Here is a 16,585-nt window from a genome sequence, read left to right on the forward strand (position 1 = left end):
GGTGAAGATGGCGGGGCTGAGCGACCACTCGCCCGAAGCGAGGACCTGATGGCTCAGAAAATCAGCTGCCCAATTTTCTACCCCCAGAATGTGCTGGCGTTGTCCGACTGTATGCGGACCCGCTGGATCGGAAGGAGGGTATGCCAGTGGCGAAGAGCAAAGGAAATTGCCCTGATCCCCGGGAGATTGATGGGAGAGAGCGGCCTCTTGGGCATTCCAGCGGCACAGCGCTGTGTGACGAAGAAAAAACAGCTCCCCAACTGAGGAGACTGGCCTGCCACCGGAGAGGAAGGAAGAACTTTCTTCATAAGACTTATGCCGATAGCGTCACCAGGTGAGGGACTGCCTCACCAAGAGAGGTAGAAGCACGGGACCGTCCGGGGACACGGACCTCTTGTTTGAAGGCTACCAAAAGGCCAGCAGAAGAGGACGGGTATGGAAATGGGCAAAAGGAAAAGCTTCCACGGCAGCAATCCTTTTCCCTAGAACTCTCCTGCAAGACCAAAGGAGGAGAGAAGGTGGTCACTTTAGAGTACGGGTCCCCTGGAAGAGGAAAGAAAACCTCTCTGTTAGAACGAAGACACGGGCTTGGGTCGTGTCGAACCTTAAACCTAGAAACCCCAGATGCTGGGCAAGGGTGAGGAAGAACCTCTCTCTGTTGATAATCCAGCCGAGATGGACCATAGCGTCCAGAGAAAACTGAAGACTCTGGTCGCAGCTCGGTGGGACGGTTCCTTGATCAGAAGATCGTCCAAGTAGGGAAAAATGAGAATCCCCTTGGAATGAAGGATGTCCATGACCGCTGTCATGACGTGAATAGTCTGGGAGCAGAGGCCAGGTCGACAGGGAGGGCCGTGAACTGATAAAGATCCTCCTGGATCGCAAACCATAGGTACTTCTGATGCTGAACACAAACAAAAAAGTGCAGAAATTGTCCCGGTTCCATGGAAGTCATTACCGAATGTAGGGACTCGGTCCTGAAAGGCAGATCCGAACGTGACATTTCAATCGCTTGAGGTCCAAAAATCGAAGGGCCGGCCCATCTTTCTTCGGGACTATGAAAAGAATAGAGTAGAACCCCCCCCCCAAAAAAACTTTGATTCTTGGGGACGGGTACGATCACTCCTGTGCGTGGTAAGGAAAAAGACGGCCTGAAGAACCCCTGGGGCCTGCGACGTATGTCTTGGTGGGCAAGACAGAAGGAAACGTCTTCCCGGAGGAGAAGAAAAGTCTAATTTGTAGCCAGAAGTCACTATTTGTCTTGAGATTGAGGCAACCTTTTTCTATTAAAAAGACTTTAGACTTGGACTGGGGAAGCGAGGTGCTTTTCCCGCCGGGACATCCAAAATTATTTGATCCAGCCTGGATCCAAAAGGTCTAGGGCCTTGGAAGGCAAAACCAGAGAGCAGAGAATGTGGCGTATAGCAGCGATGTTGCTGGTAGCCGCGGCGGATCAACCAGCCACATCAAAAGGAAGCAGTCACGAGACATTTGCCGGCATGGGCAGTCTGATCTACCCGATTTGGCATCTCATCCGAAGAAGCCTAGAATACCCTAACAAAGCATTCTTGCCCAGGCAGACATGGATTTTGATACCCAGGTGGAGGCAAATATGGGACAGAGAGAGGCGCCAGCTGATTCAAAGGCTGACTTAGCCAATGATTCAATCTGTCTATCCTCAGAATCCTTAAGAGATGCACTGTTCAGCAGAGATAAGACTGTTTTGGATGACAGGCGAGAATCTGGCGGATCCACATTAGGGTATTTTGCCCATTTATCACCAAGGTGTGGGCTAAAGGGATAGAGAATTAATATCTTCTTCCTTACTGGGAAGCGCTTTTCAGGGTGTTCCCCAGTGTTTAGACATAATCATCACACATTCCCTGTGATTAGGGAAATGCCGGGAAGGACATTTTACTGTTCTTCTGTTTGAAGACAACGGAGTGCTCCTGAGCAGGTGCCTCGTCTTCCATTAGGTTCAGAATTTGGGCAATCTGCAAAGATGAGGCGAAAGAGCATATCTTGCATCTTTTAGGTCTGGTCAGTATAGGACTGAGACTGGGAATCCATATCCGACCCAAAAGGCCACCTCCGAGGAGGGGGCATGGGGAGGAACCAGCTTCTTTTGCTTTGTACCCGATTTTCCCTGGTAAGGTCGGGGTCAGGTGCGTGCAAATCACAGTGAGAGGCGTTCGTAGCACTGGTGGCAGAAGACCGATGAGGGTGCATGGAGAGGAGCCCGCTTCTTTGCTTTGTACCCGATTTGACCCTGGTAAGGACGCGGTCAGGTGCGTGCGAATCACTGTGAGAGGTGTTCGGAGAACTGGTGGCAGAAGACAAACGTGGAAGTCGCTCCAGGACCTGGGACTATGAATCTTTGTCAGGTCTGAGACCGACTGTGACATGGCAACAGCCCACTCTGGAGGGAGGGGAGTGCTGTCATCCCGGGCTAGTCCGAATGCCACTTCTCTTTAACACATGGCACAGGCGTCGTGGATTATATGGACAGGAATGGGCCTCCCAGAGATAGGGCAAGCGTGAGGGACTAGGGCTACTGCTGGGGAGAGCTAAGCCCTTGTGAAGTGAGAAAATAACCAGTCTGGGCTGGTCCTATCTGATAACAGAGACGGCGCTGTGACTGTTCAGGCTGCAGAGTCCCCCAGATCCAGTGCAGGTTAGTGATGGACGCCTGCTGTGCCCTTTGGAGCCGGAAGTCGATGGTGACACACACTGCACGAATCTTCACATGCCTTGCAGACAGAGACACACTATGCGGGGGGCATGTCTCGGGTGATCGGGAGAGAGGGATAGAGAAAAACACACTCTCTCATTATGCCAAGGAAACGCGCTTATCGAAGGGGGGGTGGGGGGGGGGAGAGCCTAAGCGTGCGGCATGCCCTGATTGGCCGAGGGTCCAGCAAGGAGGCGTGGATAAGTGGAAGGCGACCGCTGAGTGGCCGTGGCCCAGTAAGGGGGCGTGGCTGCACAAGAGTCTGGAGAAGGCCCAAAACCGGGGGCTAAATCAGCAGAGGATATGGCATTATGCGAAGGCTCGGCACCCGCAGAGACAGAACCGGAAAAAAGGCATTAACATAAGTCCTAGTCCGGGCATGAAAATTGGCCACGTCTCATGGCATAAGGGAATAGGGGCCCCTTCTATTGGTTATGCCACCAGAGTAGTGCACCGGGTAGAGAGGAGATCCCATGATGGGGGAGAAAGCGCGATAAATACGCGCGCTTAGTGCGGAGGCGTGGCTCTGGCCAGGATAAAAGGAGGGGGAATGAAGAAAAAATGGCCGCTGTCGTTCAGTGACGCCATATACTGTGCAGCGTCCTGACGCGGGTAAAGTGTGAGGCAGAGAAAGAGAAGGTTCCGGGCAGCGATATACCCGCAAAGGGAACGCGCCATGTGAAAACAAAAAGGCGCGGACACCTCGGACCCGGTGTAGGGACGGAGCGCATAATGCGTGACATACTGCTGGTACCTTTAGAGATGTCCGGCTCCACTTGGAGATGAGGTGAGGATCATCCAGGGGCCCTTGTGGAGAGGGTCGCTGTAGACGAAAATCCTTCTTCCCACACTGTCTCCGAACAGTGTAGAAGATGGCATCAACCCCTTCAGAAAAGGGGGGAGGTCACCGCTGGTGACCACCGTCTTCCTCTCAGCCCTCTCCGAGGAGAGGGGGAGGAGGGAAATGGCAAGGACTGGCCACCGGAATGCTGGCCCTGGAGCACCCATGAAGGTGACAGGGGATAATGTCCTGCCTGCGGGCCTGAGAGTTGCGATGTGGGTGACACCACACTGCTCGCTCAGCCTCATAATATGGGAAGGCAGGGTGAGAAATTACACCCTGTTTCCCTGAAGCTGTATCTGAAAGACAAAGGGAAAATGTTAATAAAACACAACAATACCTGTAAGGAAAAAAGGATTAGCTGCGGATCTGGGAACAGATCCAGGTCCGCCTCCTACAGACACTAAAGGTACCTTCACGCATAACGATATCGTTAACGATAGCATTGCAACGTCATGCTTTTTGTGACATAGCAATGATCCCGCTAACGATCTCGTTATGTGTGACAGCGACCAACGATCAGGCCCCTGCTGGGAGATCGTTGGTCGCTGGGGAATGATCAGGACCTTTTTTTGTTCGCTGATCACCCGCTGTCATCGTTGGATCGGCGTGTGTGACGCCGATCCAGCGATGTGTTCACTTGTAACCAGGGTAAACATCGGGTTACTAAGCGCAGGGCCGCGCTTAGTAACCCGATATTTACCCTGGTTACCATTGTAAAACTGCTGTGCTCTGCTTTACGGCCGGTGCTGACACAGTCAGTGCGGGAAGCTGACGGCGGGGGACGTGACAGACATCGGAATGTGAGTATGTACTGTTTTCTTTTTTTACTTTTACAATGGTAACCAGGGTAAATATCGGGTTACTAAGCGCGGCCCTGCACTTAGTAACCCGATGTTTACCCTGGTTACCCGGGGACTTCGGCATAGTTGAAGACAGTTTCAACGATGCCGAAGTCTTTCCCCTGATTGTTGGTCGCTGGAGAGAGCTGTCTGTGTGACAGCTCCCCAGCGACCACACAACGACTTACCAATGATCACAGCCAGGTCGTATCGCTGGTCGTGATCGTTGGTAATCGTTTAGTGTAACGGTACCTTAAGCACAAACTGAGGTACTTGGTGCCTGTCGGTGAGTGTATCCTGTGAAGGAGGAGCTATTTTCCTTTTTTTGCATAGTGTGAGCCTCCTAGCAGCAGCAGCATACACCCATGGTTACCTGTGTCCCCCAATGAAGCGATAAAGAAATGGCAATTACATGTAAAATGGTTTGTGTCTTCAATCAGTACTCTGGGCATTAATATGCAGTTGTTCCTCATTTTTTCATGTAGCAGTGTAAAAATGATGGTCTAAGACCTAAAATAAAAGGGTTTGTCTATTTTTCCCCAAGGAAAGATGGTGGGTTGTGACTGGTACTGCAATTTAGTTTCAATAACGTGAATGCTGAGGATTTGCAATGCCAGATATAAAAAAATACTATCTTCTTGTGGACATCACGTTTGGTTTGTGGATTTTTCCAGTCATGTTGGAAAATAACATATTTGTATTTTTGGTGCCATAATTTCCTGTAAAAGGAAAGGTTGTATTTTTAAGTGGAGTGTGACAGACTTCATATACTGCGAACCACCATAGAAAATGCGGCTACTGTACCTATAAAACACTACGCTAATTCAGCAGTGAAAGACACAGTCCTTTACAGTTACCTTTCAAAGGTGTATTCATTTTCGGCCCTGAAGTAGTAGACATGAGACTTGAAGTGCAGCTTAAAGACGTAATCCTTGTGAATATTCTCTGATTCAGAGGGAATGGTGAGTGAGTACCCCAACAATGGCAAACTGGCTAGTGGGTGGCTGTCCTGAAAAGAAGAACATACAATATACATGACCATCTCCTTAATATCACAGTACTAATGATTTTCCTTTCCTTCCTGGGACTTTATAATTGGTAAGCTCTCCTTAGTATAGGGCATCAATCACGGACTCCTGGCACCGTGATGCACTGTAAAGCCAGAACCAGAAGTGGGTGACAAATACAGAAGTGGTGCACCGGCTTCTATTACACTTCTCTGATTGTGTAAGCCAAAATCAGGAGTGGAACATACTGGGGTGGCCTACCTGGCAGCTCCGTCCACCATGGTGTGGAAGGGGAAAGCTGCCGTACCATTCATGGCCATTAGACAACGTAAGGTACTGTTGTGTGCCAGTTTCGGTGTGCTCTGCCCTTTCCATCAGTTTGTCCTGGCAGTAGCGGGGGGGGGGGGGGGGGGGGGAGATTCTGCACGCTGGTCGGACAGTGGTTAGTTGCAGAATCTCCCTCCTGCATTGTGCTGACCAACCTCAGGAGCTTCTCCCAGGCTGCAGGTTTCTTCCCTCCATGTGCACGCTTGGATTGGCTTAGGGCATGCACGCTGGGTCCTAGTGACCACCTGCATTTTATTCAGATACTTCCTGGTCCTGCTGCAAGCTTCATTGGTAAGTGGGGATAAAATGTATTACATTGATAGGCATGTCATAGTCACAAGGGGGTAAATGTGAGAGGATGGGGGTGTTGTGGGGGAGGGGGACAGGGCACTGGGGGAGGTGAATGTAAGAAGATAAGGGTATTGTGAAGGCTGAGGTGGGTGAGGGGCGATGGCACTGGGGGGCCGATTATTATACGGTTTTGTTACGAGATTATGTGCACTCCATCACATGCAATAGTTGTTCTCTGGGATGGGCAGGTAGGGGGCTTATTATACTTACCAGCTGGGTAATCCATGAACTGCATCACATTTAAAGCACGACTCCAGCATTTTTTGTTATATGGCGCTTTAAGGGAATGTGCACACGTTGTGGATTTGACTCTGCGGATTCGCAGCAGTTTTCCATGCAGTTTACAGTACCATGTAAACCTATGGAAAACAATATTCCCAGTGCACATGCTGCGGAAAAAAAGGTGCGCAAACGCTGCAGTGTATTTTCCGCAGCATGGCGATTCTTTGTGCGGATACCGCAGTGTTTTACACCTATTCCTTTATAGGAAACTGCAGGTGAAATCCGCACAAAAAATGCTGGAAATCCACGGGTAATCCGCAGGTAAAAACACATTGCGTTTTACCTGCGGATTTTTCAAAATCTGCGAGGAAAAATCCGCACACGAATCCGCAACGTGGGCACATAGCCTCAATCCAAGACCAACTGTGTGATACTCACCTTCCAGCATTTTCATCTGTTTTTGCCACCACACCACTTAGGTCCATCTCGTTGAGTTTGTGACCTGTCCTCTGCTCCAGTGTTTCATGGAGTGCTACGGAGGTCACTAATCAATGTGAGTCTATAAGAGCCTCTTTCTGGCCTTGTTCTCGCCTCTTCCTGGCCCTCATAGACTTAAATTGAGCGCTTGTGATGTAGCTTCTAAAGTCTGGACAATCAGAAGCTGTGCTCACAAGATGTAGCCGTGGGACCGGAGCGGTGCCAAAAAGCGGTGAATAGGGCGGAGGATGAGTATATGACTGGGCACCACTCCAGCAGTGGAAAAAAGCCCTGCTAGAGTGGTGCTTTAATAATTTAATAATAAGCAGACTGCCAAATCATGACACAGAGCGCCTGCTGTCATGAGCTCCCAATATCACTGGCGTCATCAGGCTGTCATGCCGCCCCATGTTTACTATGTGCTTGTGTCAACTAGAAAGGTTTGGTTTCTTTCAATAGCCGAAAAAGTCGTCACATGACCGCCTGCTGACATCAGCGATGCTGGGGCCATTGTTACTGTACATGGGGGACTCAGGGGACATTATTAAATGTCAAGTGGGAACTTGCACGACCCGTTAAAGGGTTGATTGTGACTTGTAGGATCGCTACTTCCAACAGGTGGCGCTATAGAGTTCAAGTCCTCTTTTTCTCAGAAGAGGCAATTTGCATATTAAGTGGGAACTTAAGAAGCATTATTGTTATAGGGGCATCAGTGCGCATCTACTGGGTGGTAGAGGCTGCTGAGCCGGCGGTCAGTTGCAATAAGGGTATGTGCACACATTGCGGAATTGGCTGAGGATCTGCAGCAGTTTTCGATGCAGTGTACAGTACCATGTAAACATATGGAAAACCAAATCCGCAGTGCACATGCTGCAGAAAATACCGCGTGGAAACGCTGCGTTGTATTTTCCGCAGCATGTCAATTCTTTGTGCGGATTCCGCTGCGTTTTACACCTGTTCCTTAATTGGAATCTGCAGGTGTAAAAATGCAGTCGAAATCCGCACCAAACCTGCACAAAATCCGCGAGGGAAAACGCAGGGCGTTTTACCTGCAGATTTTGCAGAATTTGCGCGGAAAAAAACACAATGGAATCCACAACGTGTGCACATACCCTAAGGTGTGCAGTTACAGCTGCTGTGACTAAAACCGTATCGACGCCGCCCCCGAGGCTGCAGTGAGGAATAAAGTTAATTTCCTCCTGGCAGTGTGACTCTCAGTGCAGGTGACGTACGGTGTCAGAACACTATTAACTATTATACTGTGTTTTGGGGGATCAATGTGGAGATCATTCTATGTATAGGGGAACTCTAATGGACATCATACTGTATGTACGGGATCTGTGGGCCCATCATACTATGTATAGGGGAGCTATGAAGGCTACCATGCATAGGTGAGCTGTTGGCCCATTATACTGTATATAGGGGAGCTCTGGGGGGCATTATACTTTCTATAGTGGAGCTCTGTTGGCATAAAACTGTGTATAGGGGAGCTGTGGGCTCATACTGTGTATAGGGGAGCTGTGGGCTCATCATACTGTGTATAGGGGAGCTGTGGGCTCATCATACTGTGTATAGGGGAGCAGTGGTGACATCATACTGTGTATAGGGGACCAGTGGGGACATCATACTGTGTATAGGGGAGCTGTGGGATCATCATATTGTGTATAGGGGAGCTGTGGGATCATCATATTGTGTATAGGGGAGCTGTGGGGGCATTATACTGTGTATAGGGAAGCTGTGGGATCATCATACTGTGTATAGGGGAGCTGTGGGATCATCATACTGTGTATAGGGGAGCTGTGGGATCATCATACTGTGTATAGGGAAGCTGTGGGATCATCATATTGTGTATAGGGAAGCTGTGGGATCATCATTGTGTATAGGGGAGCTGTGGGATCATCATTTTGTGTATAGGGGAGCTGTGGAATCATCATATTGTGTATAGGGGAGCTGTGGGCTCATCATACTGTGTATAGGGAGCTGTGGGCTTATCATACAGTGTATAGGGAAGCTGTGGGCTCATCATACTGTGTATAGGGGAGCAGTGGTGACATCATACTGTGTATAGGGGAGCAGTGGGGACATCATACTGTGCATAGGGAAGCTGTGGGATCATCATACTGTGTATAGGGGAGCTGTGGGATCATCATATTGTGTATAGGGGAGCTGTGAGGGCATTATACCGTGTATAGGGAAGCTGTGGGATCATCATTATGTGTATAGGGAAGCTGTGGGATCATCATATTGTGTATAGGGAAGCTGTGGGATCATCATTGTGTATAGGGGAGCTGTGGGATCATCATTTTGTGTATAGGGGAGCTGTGGAATCATCAAATTGTGTATAGGGGAGCTGTGGGGGCATTATACTGTGTAGAGGGGAGCTGTGGGCTCATCATACTGTGTATAGGGAAGCTGTGGGCTCATCATACTGTGTATAGGGAAGCTGTGGGCTCATCATACTGTGTATAGGGGAGCAGTGGTGACATCATACTGTGTACAGGGGAGCAGTGGGGACATCATACTGTGCATAGGGAAGCTGTGGGATCATCATATTGTGTATAGGGAAGCTGTGGGATCATCATATTGTGTATAGGGGAGCTGTGGGGGCATTATACTGTGTATAGGGAAGCTGTGGGCTCATCATTCTGTGTATAGGGGAGCAGTGGTGACATCATACTGTGTATAGGGGAGTAGTGGTGACATCATACTGTGTATAAGGGAGCTGTGGGATCATCATATTGTGTAGAAGGGAGCTGTGGGCTCATCATACTGTGTATAGGGAGCTGTGGGCTCATCATACAGTGTATAGGGAAGCTGTGGGCTCATCATACTGTGTATAGGGGAGCAGTGGTGACATCATACTGTGTATAGGGGAGCAGTGGGGACATCATACTGTGCATAGGGAAGCTGTGGGATCATCATACTGTGTATAGGGGAGCTGTGGGATCATCATATTGTGTATAGGGGAGCTGTGAGGGCATTATACCGTGTATAGGGAAGCTGTGGGATCATCATTATGTGTATAGGGAAGCTGTGGGATCATCATATTGTGTATAGGGAAGCTGTGGGATCATCATTGTGTATAGGTGAGCTGTGGGATCATCATTTTGTGTATAGGGGAGCTGTGGAATCATCAAATTGTGTATAGGGGAGCTGTGGGGGCATTATACTGTGTAGAGGGGAGCTGTGGGCTCATCATACTGTGTATAGGGAAGCTGTGGGCTCATCATACTGTGTATAGGGAAGCTGTGGGCTCATCATACTGTGTATAGGGGAGCAGTGGTGACATCATACTGTGTATAGGGGAGCAGTGGGGACATCATACTGTGCATAGGGAAGCTGTGGGATCATCATATTGTGTATAGGGAAGCTGTGGGATCATCATATTGTGTATAGGGGAGCTGTGGGGGCATTATACTGTGTATAGGGAAGCTGTGGGCTCATCATTCTGTGTATAGGGGAGCAGTGGTGACATCATACTGTGTATAGGGGAGTAGTGGTGACATCATACTGTGTATAGGGGAGCTGTGGGATCATCATATTGTGTATAGGGGAGCTGTGGGGGCATTATACTGTGTAGAGGGGAGCTGTGGGCTCATCATACTGTGTATAGGGAAGCTGTGGGCTCATCATACTGTGTATAGGGGAGCAGTGGTGACATCATACTGTGTATAGGGAAGCTGTGGGATCATCATACTGTGTATAGGGGAGCTGTGGATCATATTGTGTATAGGGGAGCTGTGAGGGCATTATACCGTGTATAGGGAAGCTGTGGGATCATCATTATGTGTATAGGGAAGCTGTGGGATCATCATATTGTGTATAGGGAAGCTGTGGGATCATCATTGTGTATAGGGGAGCTGTGGGATCATCATTTTGTGTATAGGGGAGCTGTGGAATCATCAAATTGTGTATAGGGGAGCTGTGGGGGCATTATACTGTGTAGAGGGGAGCTGTGGGCTCATCATACTGTGTATAGGGAAGCTGTGGGCTCATCATACTGTGTATAGGGAAGCTGTGGGCTCATCATACTGTGTATAGGGGAGCAGTAGTGACATCATACTGTGTATAGGGGAGCAGTGGGGACATCATACTGTGCATAGGGAAGCTGTGGGATCATCATATTGTGTATAGGGAAGCTGTGGGATCATCATATTGTGTATAGGGGAGCTGTGGGGGCATTACATGTGTATAGGAAAGCTGTGGGCTCATCATTCTGTGTATAGGGGAGCAGTGGTGACATCATACTGTGTATAGGGGAGCAGTGGTGACATCATACTGTGTATAGGGGAGCTGTGGGATCATCATATTGTGTATAGGGGAGCTGTGGGGGCATTATACTGTGTAGAGGGGAGCTGTGGGCTCATCATACTGTGTATAGGGAAGCTGTGGGCTCATCATACTGTGTATAGGGGAGAAGTGGTGACATCATACTGTGTATAGGGGAGCAGTGGGGACATCATACTGTGCATAGGGCAGCTGTGGGATCATCATATTGTGTATAGGGAAGCTGTGGGATCATCATATTGTGTATAGGGGAGCTGTGGGGGCATTATACTGTGTATAGGGAAGCTGTGGGCTCATCATTCTGTGTATAGGGGAGCAGTGGTGACATCATACTGTGTATAGGGGAGCAGTGGTGACATCATACTGTGTATAGGGGAGCTGTGGGATCATCATATTGTGTATAGGGGAGCTGTGGGGGCATTATACTGTGTAGAGGGGAGCTGTGGGCTCATCATACTGTGTATAGGGAAGCTGTGGGCTCATCATACTGTGTATAGGGGAGAAGTGGTGACATCATACTGTGTATAGGGGAGCAGTGGGGACATCATACTGTGCATAGGGCAGCTGTGGGATCATCATATTGTGTATAGGGAAGCTGTGGGATCATCATATTGTGTACAGGGGAGCTGTGGGGGCATTATACTGTGTATAGGGAAGCTGTGGGCTCAACATACTGTGTATAGGGGAGCAGTGGTGACATCATACTGTGTATAGGGGAGCAGTGGTGACATCATACTGTGTATAGGGGAGCTGTGGGATCATCATATTGTGTATAGGGGAGCTGTGGGGGCATTATACTGTGTATAGGAAAGCTGTGGGATCATCATATTGTGTATAGGGAAGCTTTGGGATCATCATTGTGCAGAGGGGAGCTGTGGGGGCATTATACTGTGTATAGGGAAGCTGTGGGCTCATCATACTGTGTAGAGGAGAGCTGTGGGCTCATCATACTGTGTATAGGCGAGCAGTGGTAACATCATACTGTGTAGAGGGGAGCAGTGGGGATATCACACTGTGTATAGGGAAGCTGTGGGATCATCATATTGTGTATAGGGGAGCTGTGGGGGCATTATACTGTGTATAGGAAAGCTGTGGGCCCACCATACTGTGTATAGCCAAGCTGTACATGGAGGCTACTTAGGGGACGTTATTAAATGTTAAGTGGGCACTTAAACATTATTCTTATAGGGGCACTCAGAGACCATCAAAATTTCATATGTGGTATTATTACTGTTTAGGGACAAAATGTGGAGGGCACTAGCACAGGGCATTAATTGTTTTCTAGAGGTGAATTTTATTATCTAGAGAGCATAAAGGAGCATTATTATTTGGGGCGGCACCATTATTGTACCACTCAGCATGTGCAGTAATAGGGACACATACGGCAGCAGTGGCTTAGTATTGGGGGTATCAGCAGAATGAGGAGTTTGTGCAGGTTGGGAATAGATATGGACGGTGCTGGAAATGTGAGACGTATGATGTGTCTTGGTTGTATTCTCTGCAGACAAGTCATGGCTGGAGAAGTTCTCATGTTGTTCTGGCTAGATGGAAAAGGCGGGAAAAGTGAACGATTCCATAAGAAAGGACCATCAGCTGTAAGTTACCATCTTTAACTGTACAGTGATCTCTTATATGGTCTGCAGGACTGGTATCTACCACTATATGGTCTCTATATAGTAATATCAGTGTTCGTTTTTGTCTATAGATGTTTTTTCAGTCAGAGTGCGGTCATCTGCTGATGTTCCCCTATGCTCACAATTAGGGTGCACCACCGTAGCTGTAGTCAGGGGTACCTGGTTAGGGGCCCACTCAGATTTATCGTCCCCCTAAGCTAAAACCCTAGCTACGCCTCTGGTCCTGGGGGTACATACCCAACGCTTAAGTGATCTAATACTAGAATACTGCCATAGTTGTGTAGCAGACAGTCACAATTTTTTTGTTATTTAAAGGGGATTTCATATGATGTTATGGCATATCGCTACAAATGACAGGAGCTGTGCTGCAGTTCCTTGCCCTGCAGCCTCTCAATTCTTGAGATCATGTAGGTACCTGACATAAATTCCCTACCAAGCTATATGCCAGCACTTTCTAGAGTAGGAAAATCCCTATAACTAAAGTGCTGTCTCAGAAACAATACAGCTCGGGAACAACAAGCACAAAACTATGGACCCCAAAAGACATGATGTTTAAAGGTGAACAATTGATTTAAAATCAAACATGGAAAAATACAAACAAGGAAAAAAAATTACTAATTACTAAAAATGACTAATGCTTCGATTCTGCAAGACCAGGTCAGTGTCCATGCACCACACCAAATGCCCTGACAATCATCCAGAGGAGGGTATTGCTGGTTCAGTGGAGGCTAAAGAGCTGTAAGTGCATCCTCACGTCCCAATGCACTTCCAACACAAACTCCTCACTGCTGGAACAGCACAATGGGGTCATAACGGGATGGACAGGCTTAGCTATGAAATAGCTGTGCAATCATTCATGGTGTAATGGCTTGGATAACAGTTTCTGACAGGTAGCCTTTATACGAAATCGGACACTAGGTTTTTGCTACCTCATGAGAGAACAGCATAATATAGTGACACAAACTCTGATTCATATAATGTGTCCCTTACTGGTCTGGTTAGTGTAATTTTTTTTTTTATAAAAGTCATTGTTCTATTAGAAGGAGAATATAATCCAGCCCCGCCTCACCGCTTGCCAGCTTTCTGCCTATGCACAGTGTACACAGAAAGCTTCCAATCAGTTATGTGAATTAGCATTCAGAGCACTTGTGAAGCTGCAGCAGATAAAACAGGGATTTTATCAAAACTACCCAGCAAGTGATACATCACTGAAATCAGGGTCTCTGCCCCCACTTCATGCTGCTCTCAGGTGGGGTAGCGAACGCCTGGTGACAGATTCCATGTAAAGGTTAATGCTATTAACATGCAGGTTAATCGTGTTAGGAAGGTGCTCGGCTGTCATACTGAAAGTGTGAAACCCAGGAGAAAATAAACTATATTTATCCCAAAAGCCTCTGGTTTTCAATCATACAGAGGTGCCAGCTCGGTTACAGTCACAGCTTAGTACACAGTGTGCGATGGCTAAAAGCACGCCATGGAACTTTGACTGACAGCCGGCTCTGACTGACTGTGCCGATTGGCACGTCTGTGTGACTGAAGGCCGGTGACTCCCAAGTGGAATAAAGTGCATGTTCTCCTGGGTGCCGCACTTTCAGTATGGTGGCCAGGCATCTTCCTAATGCTATTAACCTGCAGCTTAACATATCTGCAGGTTAATAGATATATCAGTCATCACAGGTTCCCCTTTAAGGGAAAACTGGATTTCTTCAACAGAAATATGTTGCTATAGGTACTGATCACTAGTGATGAGCACAAGTGCTCGCTACTGAAGTTTGCAGAGGGTGCTCGGGTATGCACAGAGAATCGCGGGTGCTCGAGGGACATGTTCAAGTCCCCGCGGCTGCATGTTTAGCTGCTGATAAACAGCCACAAAACATGCGAGGATTGCCTGACATACACGGGGAATCCTCCCATGTTTTGAACTGGGGATTTAATTAGTGTATCATCACAGTGGAGTCCATTAGCATCAGGATATTATGGATCCATCACTTTTATCTACAGTAGATACAGTGCTTGCCCCATGGCGAAATACTATAATACCGCTGAGGTTGGGATGATGCTACAAACTTACTTGGTGTGATTTGTAGAAAAACAGGCAGAAGTTTGTGAACACCACCCAGAGCTTCTGCCAGCCATTGCTATTCTTGAATTTTCTAAGCAGGTTTCCTGATAACTGATTCTGCAATTTATACAGACAGATGAAATTACATACGGTAATATGAATGCAAATGTATGTTCAAAATGCAAATAAAAAAGTTAGCCAAGAATCAGAATCACATTTCATTAACATTTAATCTCCATGTTACGGAGTCATTATCTTAGTACACTGGCAGGAATGCCAAAAGGTTTTAAAAAGGATTTGCTGCCATCTGCTGGAATATTTGCATATATTTTGCACATACTCTGGGACGTTCATTGGCAAAGTCCAGTCTACAAAAAAAACAACTGGAGAACTATAATGCAACTCCATTTTCCCCTCTATTTAATAGCTCCAAACTTTATATAACATAAAAAATGTAAGGATAATAGGAAAATCAAATAAAATACAAAAATTCATTGTATCACATAAACATCAGTTTTAGATAGAACGAAACAGATTTAAAAATAGTCACTAGAAAATGTAAGTTTGGACTGCCGAAAAACTATACTTAATCGTGCTTTGATACTAGTAAAAATATCCAACCACAAATATTCACTAGAGTAGAGCCATGTAGATATTCCTCCCAAGTATCAGCCCTCCACAACACATTAGGTGTAATTTTAAATCTAGTATACAAATACAAATATACTGTATATATATATATACCTCAACAGCAAAACTAAAATCAATGACTGAGACACTAGTGTTCCGATGCCAGCAAACATGCACTGTTGTGTTTCCTCGGTGAGGCGATTGTCTTTCTAGGGATGACCGAGAAGCGCTTAAATCATCTTCAGATTCCTGATCCACGGGGCCCTCTTCGGGAGATTCTACAACACACAATGACGGAGGGACATTTACTATTACATTTAAGCTAGACTCTAATCATAAATTGCTCCACAATTTTAGCACACAATACTAGTACAATTTTTAATTTATAAATGTGACAAAAATCAATTTTGTTAAAGAGGCCCTCAAACAATGTTTTAAAATGGCCCATCAAACAATTCAAACACAGTTCAGTAAGTGTCAGGATAGGCTGCAGTCTGAAAAAATACAGCTTCTGAGATCTGTGTCTCAACCAACAGAGTAGCAGTATTGTAAACACATAACAGAGCTGCCAGAGAAGGGCTGGGACAGTAGATGAAACACATTTTCTCTTCGACTGAAGGAATTTTTTTCTCCAGTCTCATTCCTTTGTGCCCAGTCAGCCAATGAGAAGATTTATTTCTTCTCCTGTCACAACCCTTCTCAAGCTGCTCTGGCATGTGTGCTTGTGATACAGCTCCTCTGTCATTTAAGACACAGATCTTGGTAGTTATCTCTCTTCAGATTGCAGCCCATCGTGATGCATGACTAAAACGAGAAGACATTTGAATTATGTGATGGGGCCATTTTGTTACAGACTTGAAAAAACCCTTTAAGCAACCCTATAATTGAAGACTAAATTATATTAATCTCTAGGATTGGTTTACTTACTGCCATCAGGAGGGCTGCTGGCCATTAGCTCAGGGACAGGGCCACCAGTTTTTTCTGCTAAACCAATTGCCATATGAATATCTTCACTCCATTTTTCAATTTCAGCCTGTGAACTGTGAGTTGAATACCCAACCATGATTTATAATTAGTCAAGAACATTAAACAGTAATGTACAATTATAAATACTAGCAAGTCAAGCTTTTCCATTGAGCGTCAAACATTACATTATTTTACATAGAATAAAGAC

The 16,585-nt window shown here is 46.9% G+C and overlaps 1 protein-coding gene across 5 annotated transcripts in view; it reads right to left on the reverse strand.

Moving 5' to 3' along the window:
• FARP1 (FERM, ARH/RhoGEF and pleckstrin domain protein 1) overlaps positions 1–16,585 on the reverse strand; it is a 323,139-nt gene that overhangs the window by 25,871 nt on the left and 280,683 nt on the right. For 4 of the 5 annotated variants that reach the window (XM_069758006.1, XM_069758005.1, XM_069758004.1 and 1 more), the window contains exons 23-26: positions 16,339–16,451; positions 15,526–15,689; positions 14,791–14,898; positions 5,272–5,423 (exon numbers count right to left, since the gene is read on the reverse strand). In XM_069758006.1, the coding sequence (XP_069614107.1) occupies positions 5,272–5,423; positions 14,791–14,898; positions 15,526–15,689; positions 16,339–16,451 (537 nt within the window). Of the gene's footprint in view, positions 1–5,267; positions 5,424–14,790; positions 14,899–15,525; positions 15,690–16,338; positions 16,452–16,585 lie in introns of those variants that run through there. The other variant, XM_069758007.1, reaches the window with a different exon arrangement.

This window comes from Ranitomeya imitator, chromosome 3 (assembly GCF_032444005.1).
Source record: "Ranitomeya imitator isolate aRanImi1 chromosome 3, aRanImi1.pri, whole genome shotgun sequence".
In the NCBI taxonomy this organism is placed as follows: domain Eukaryota; kingdom Metazoa; phylum Chordata; class Amphibia; order Anura; family Dendrobatidae; genus Ranitomeya; species Ranitomeya imitator.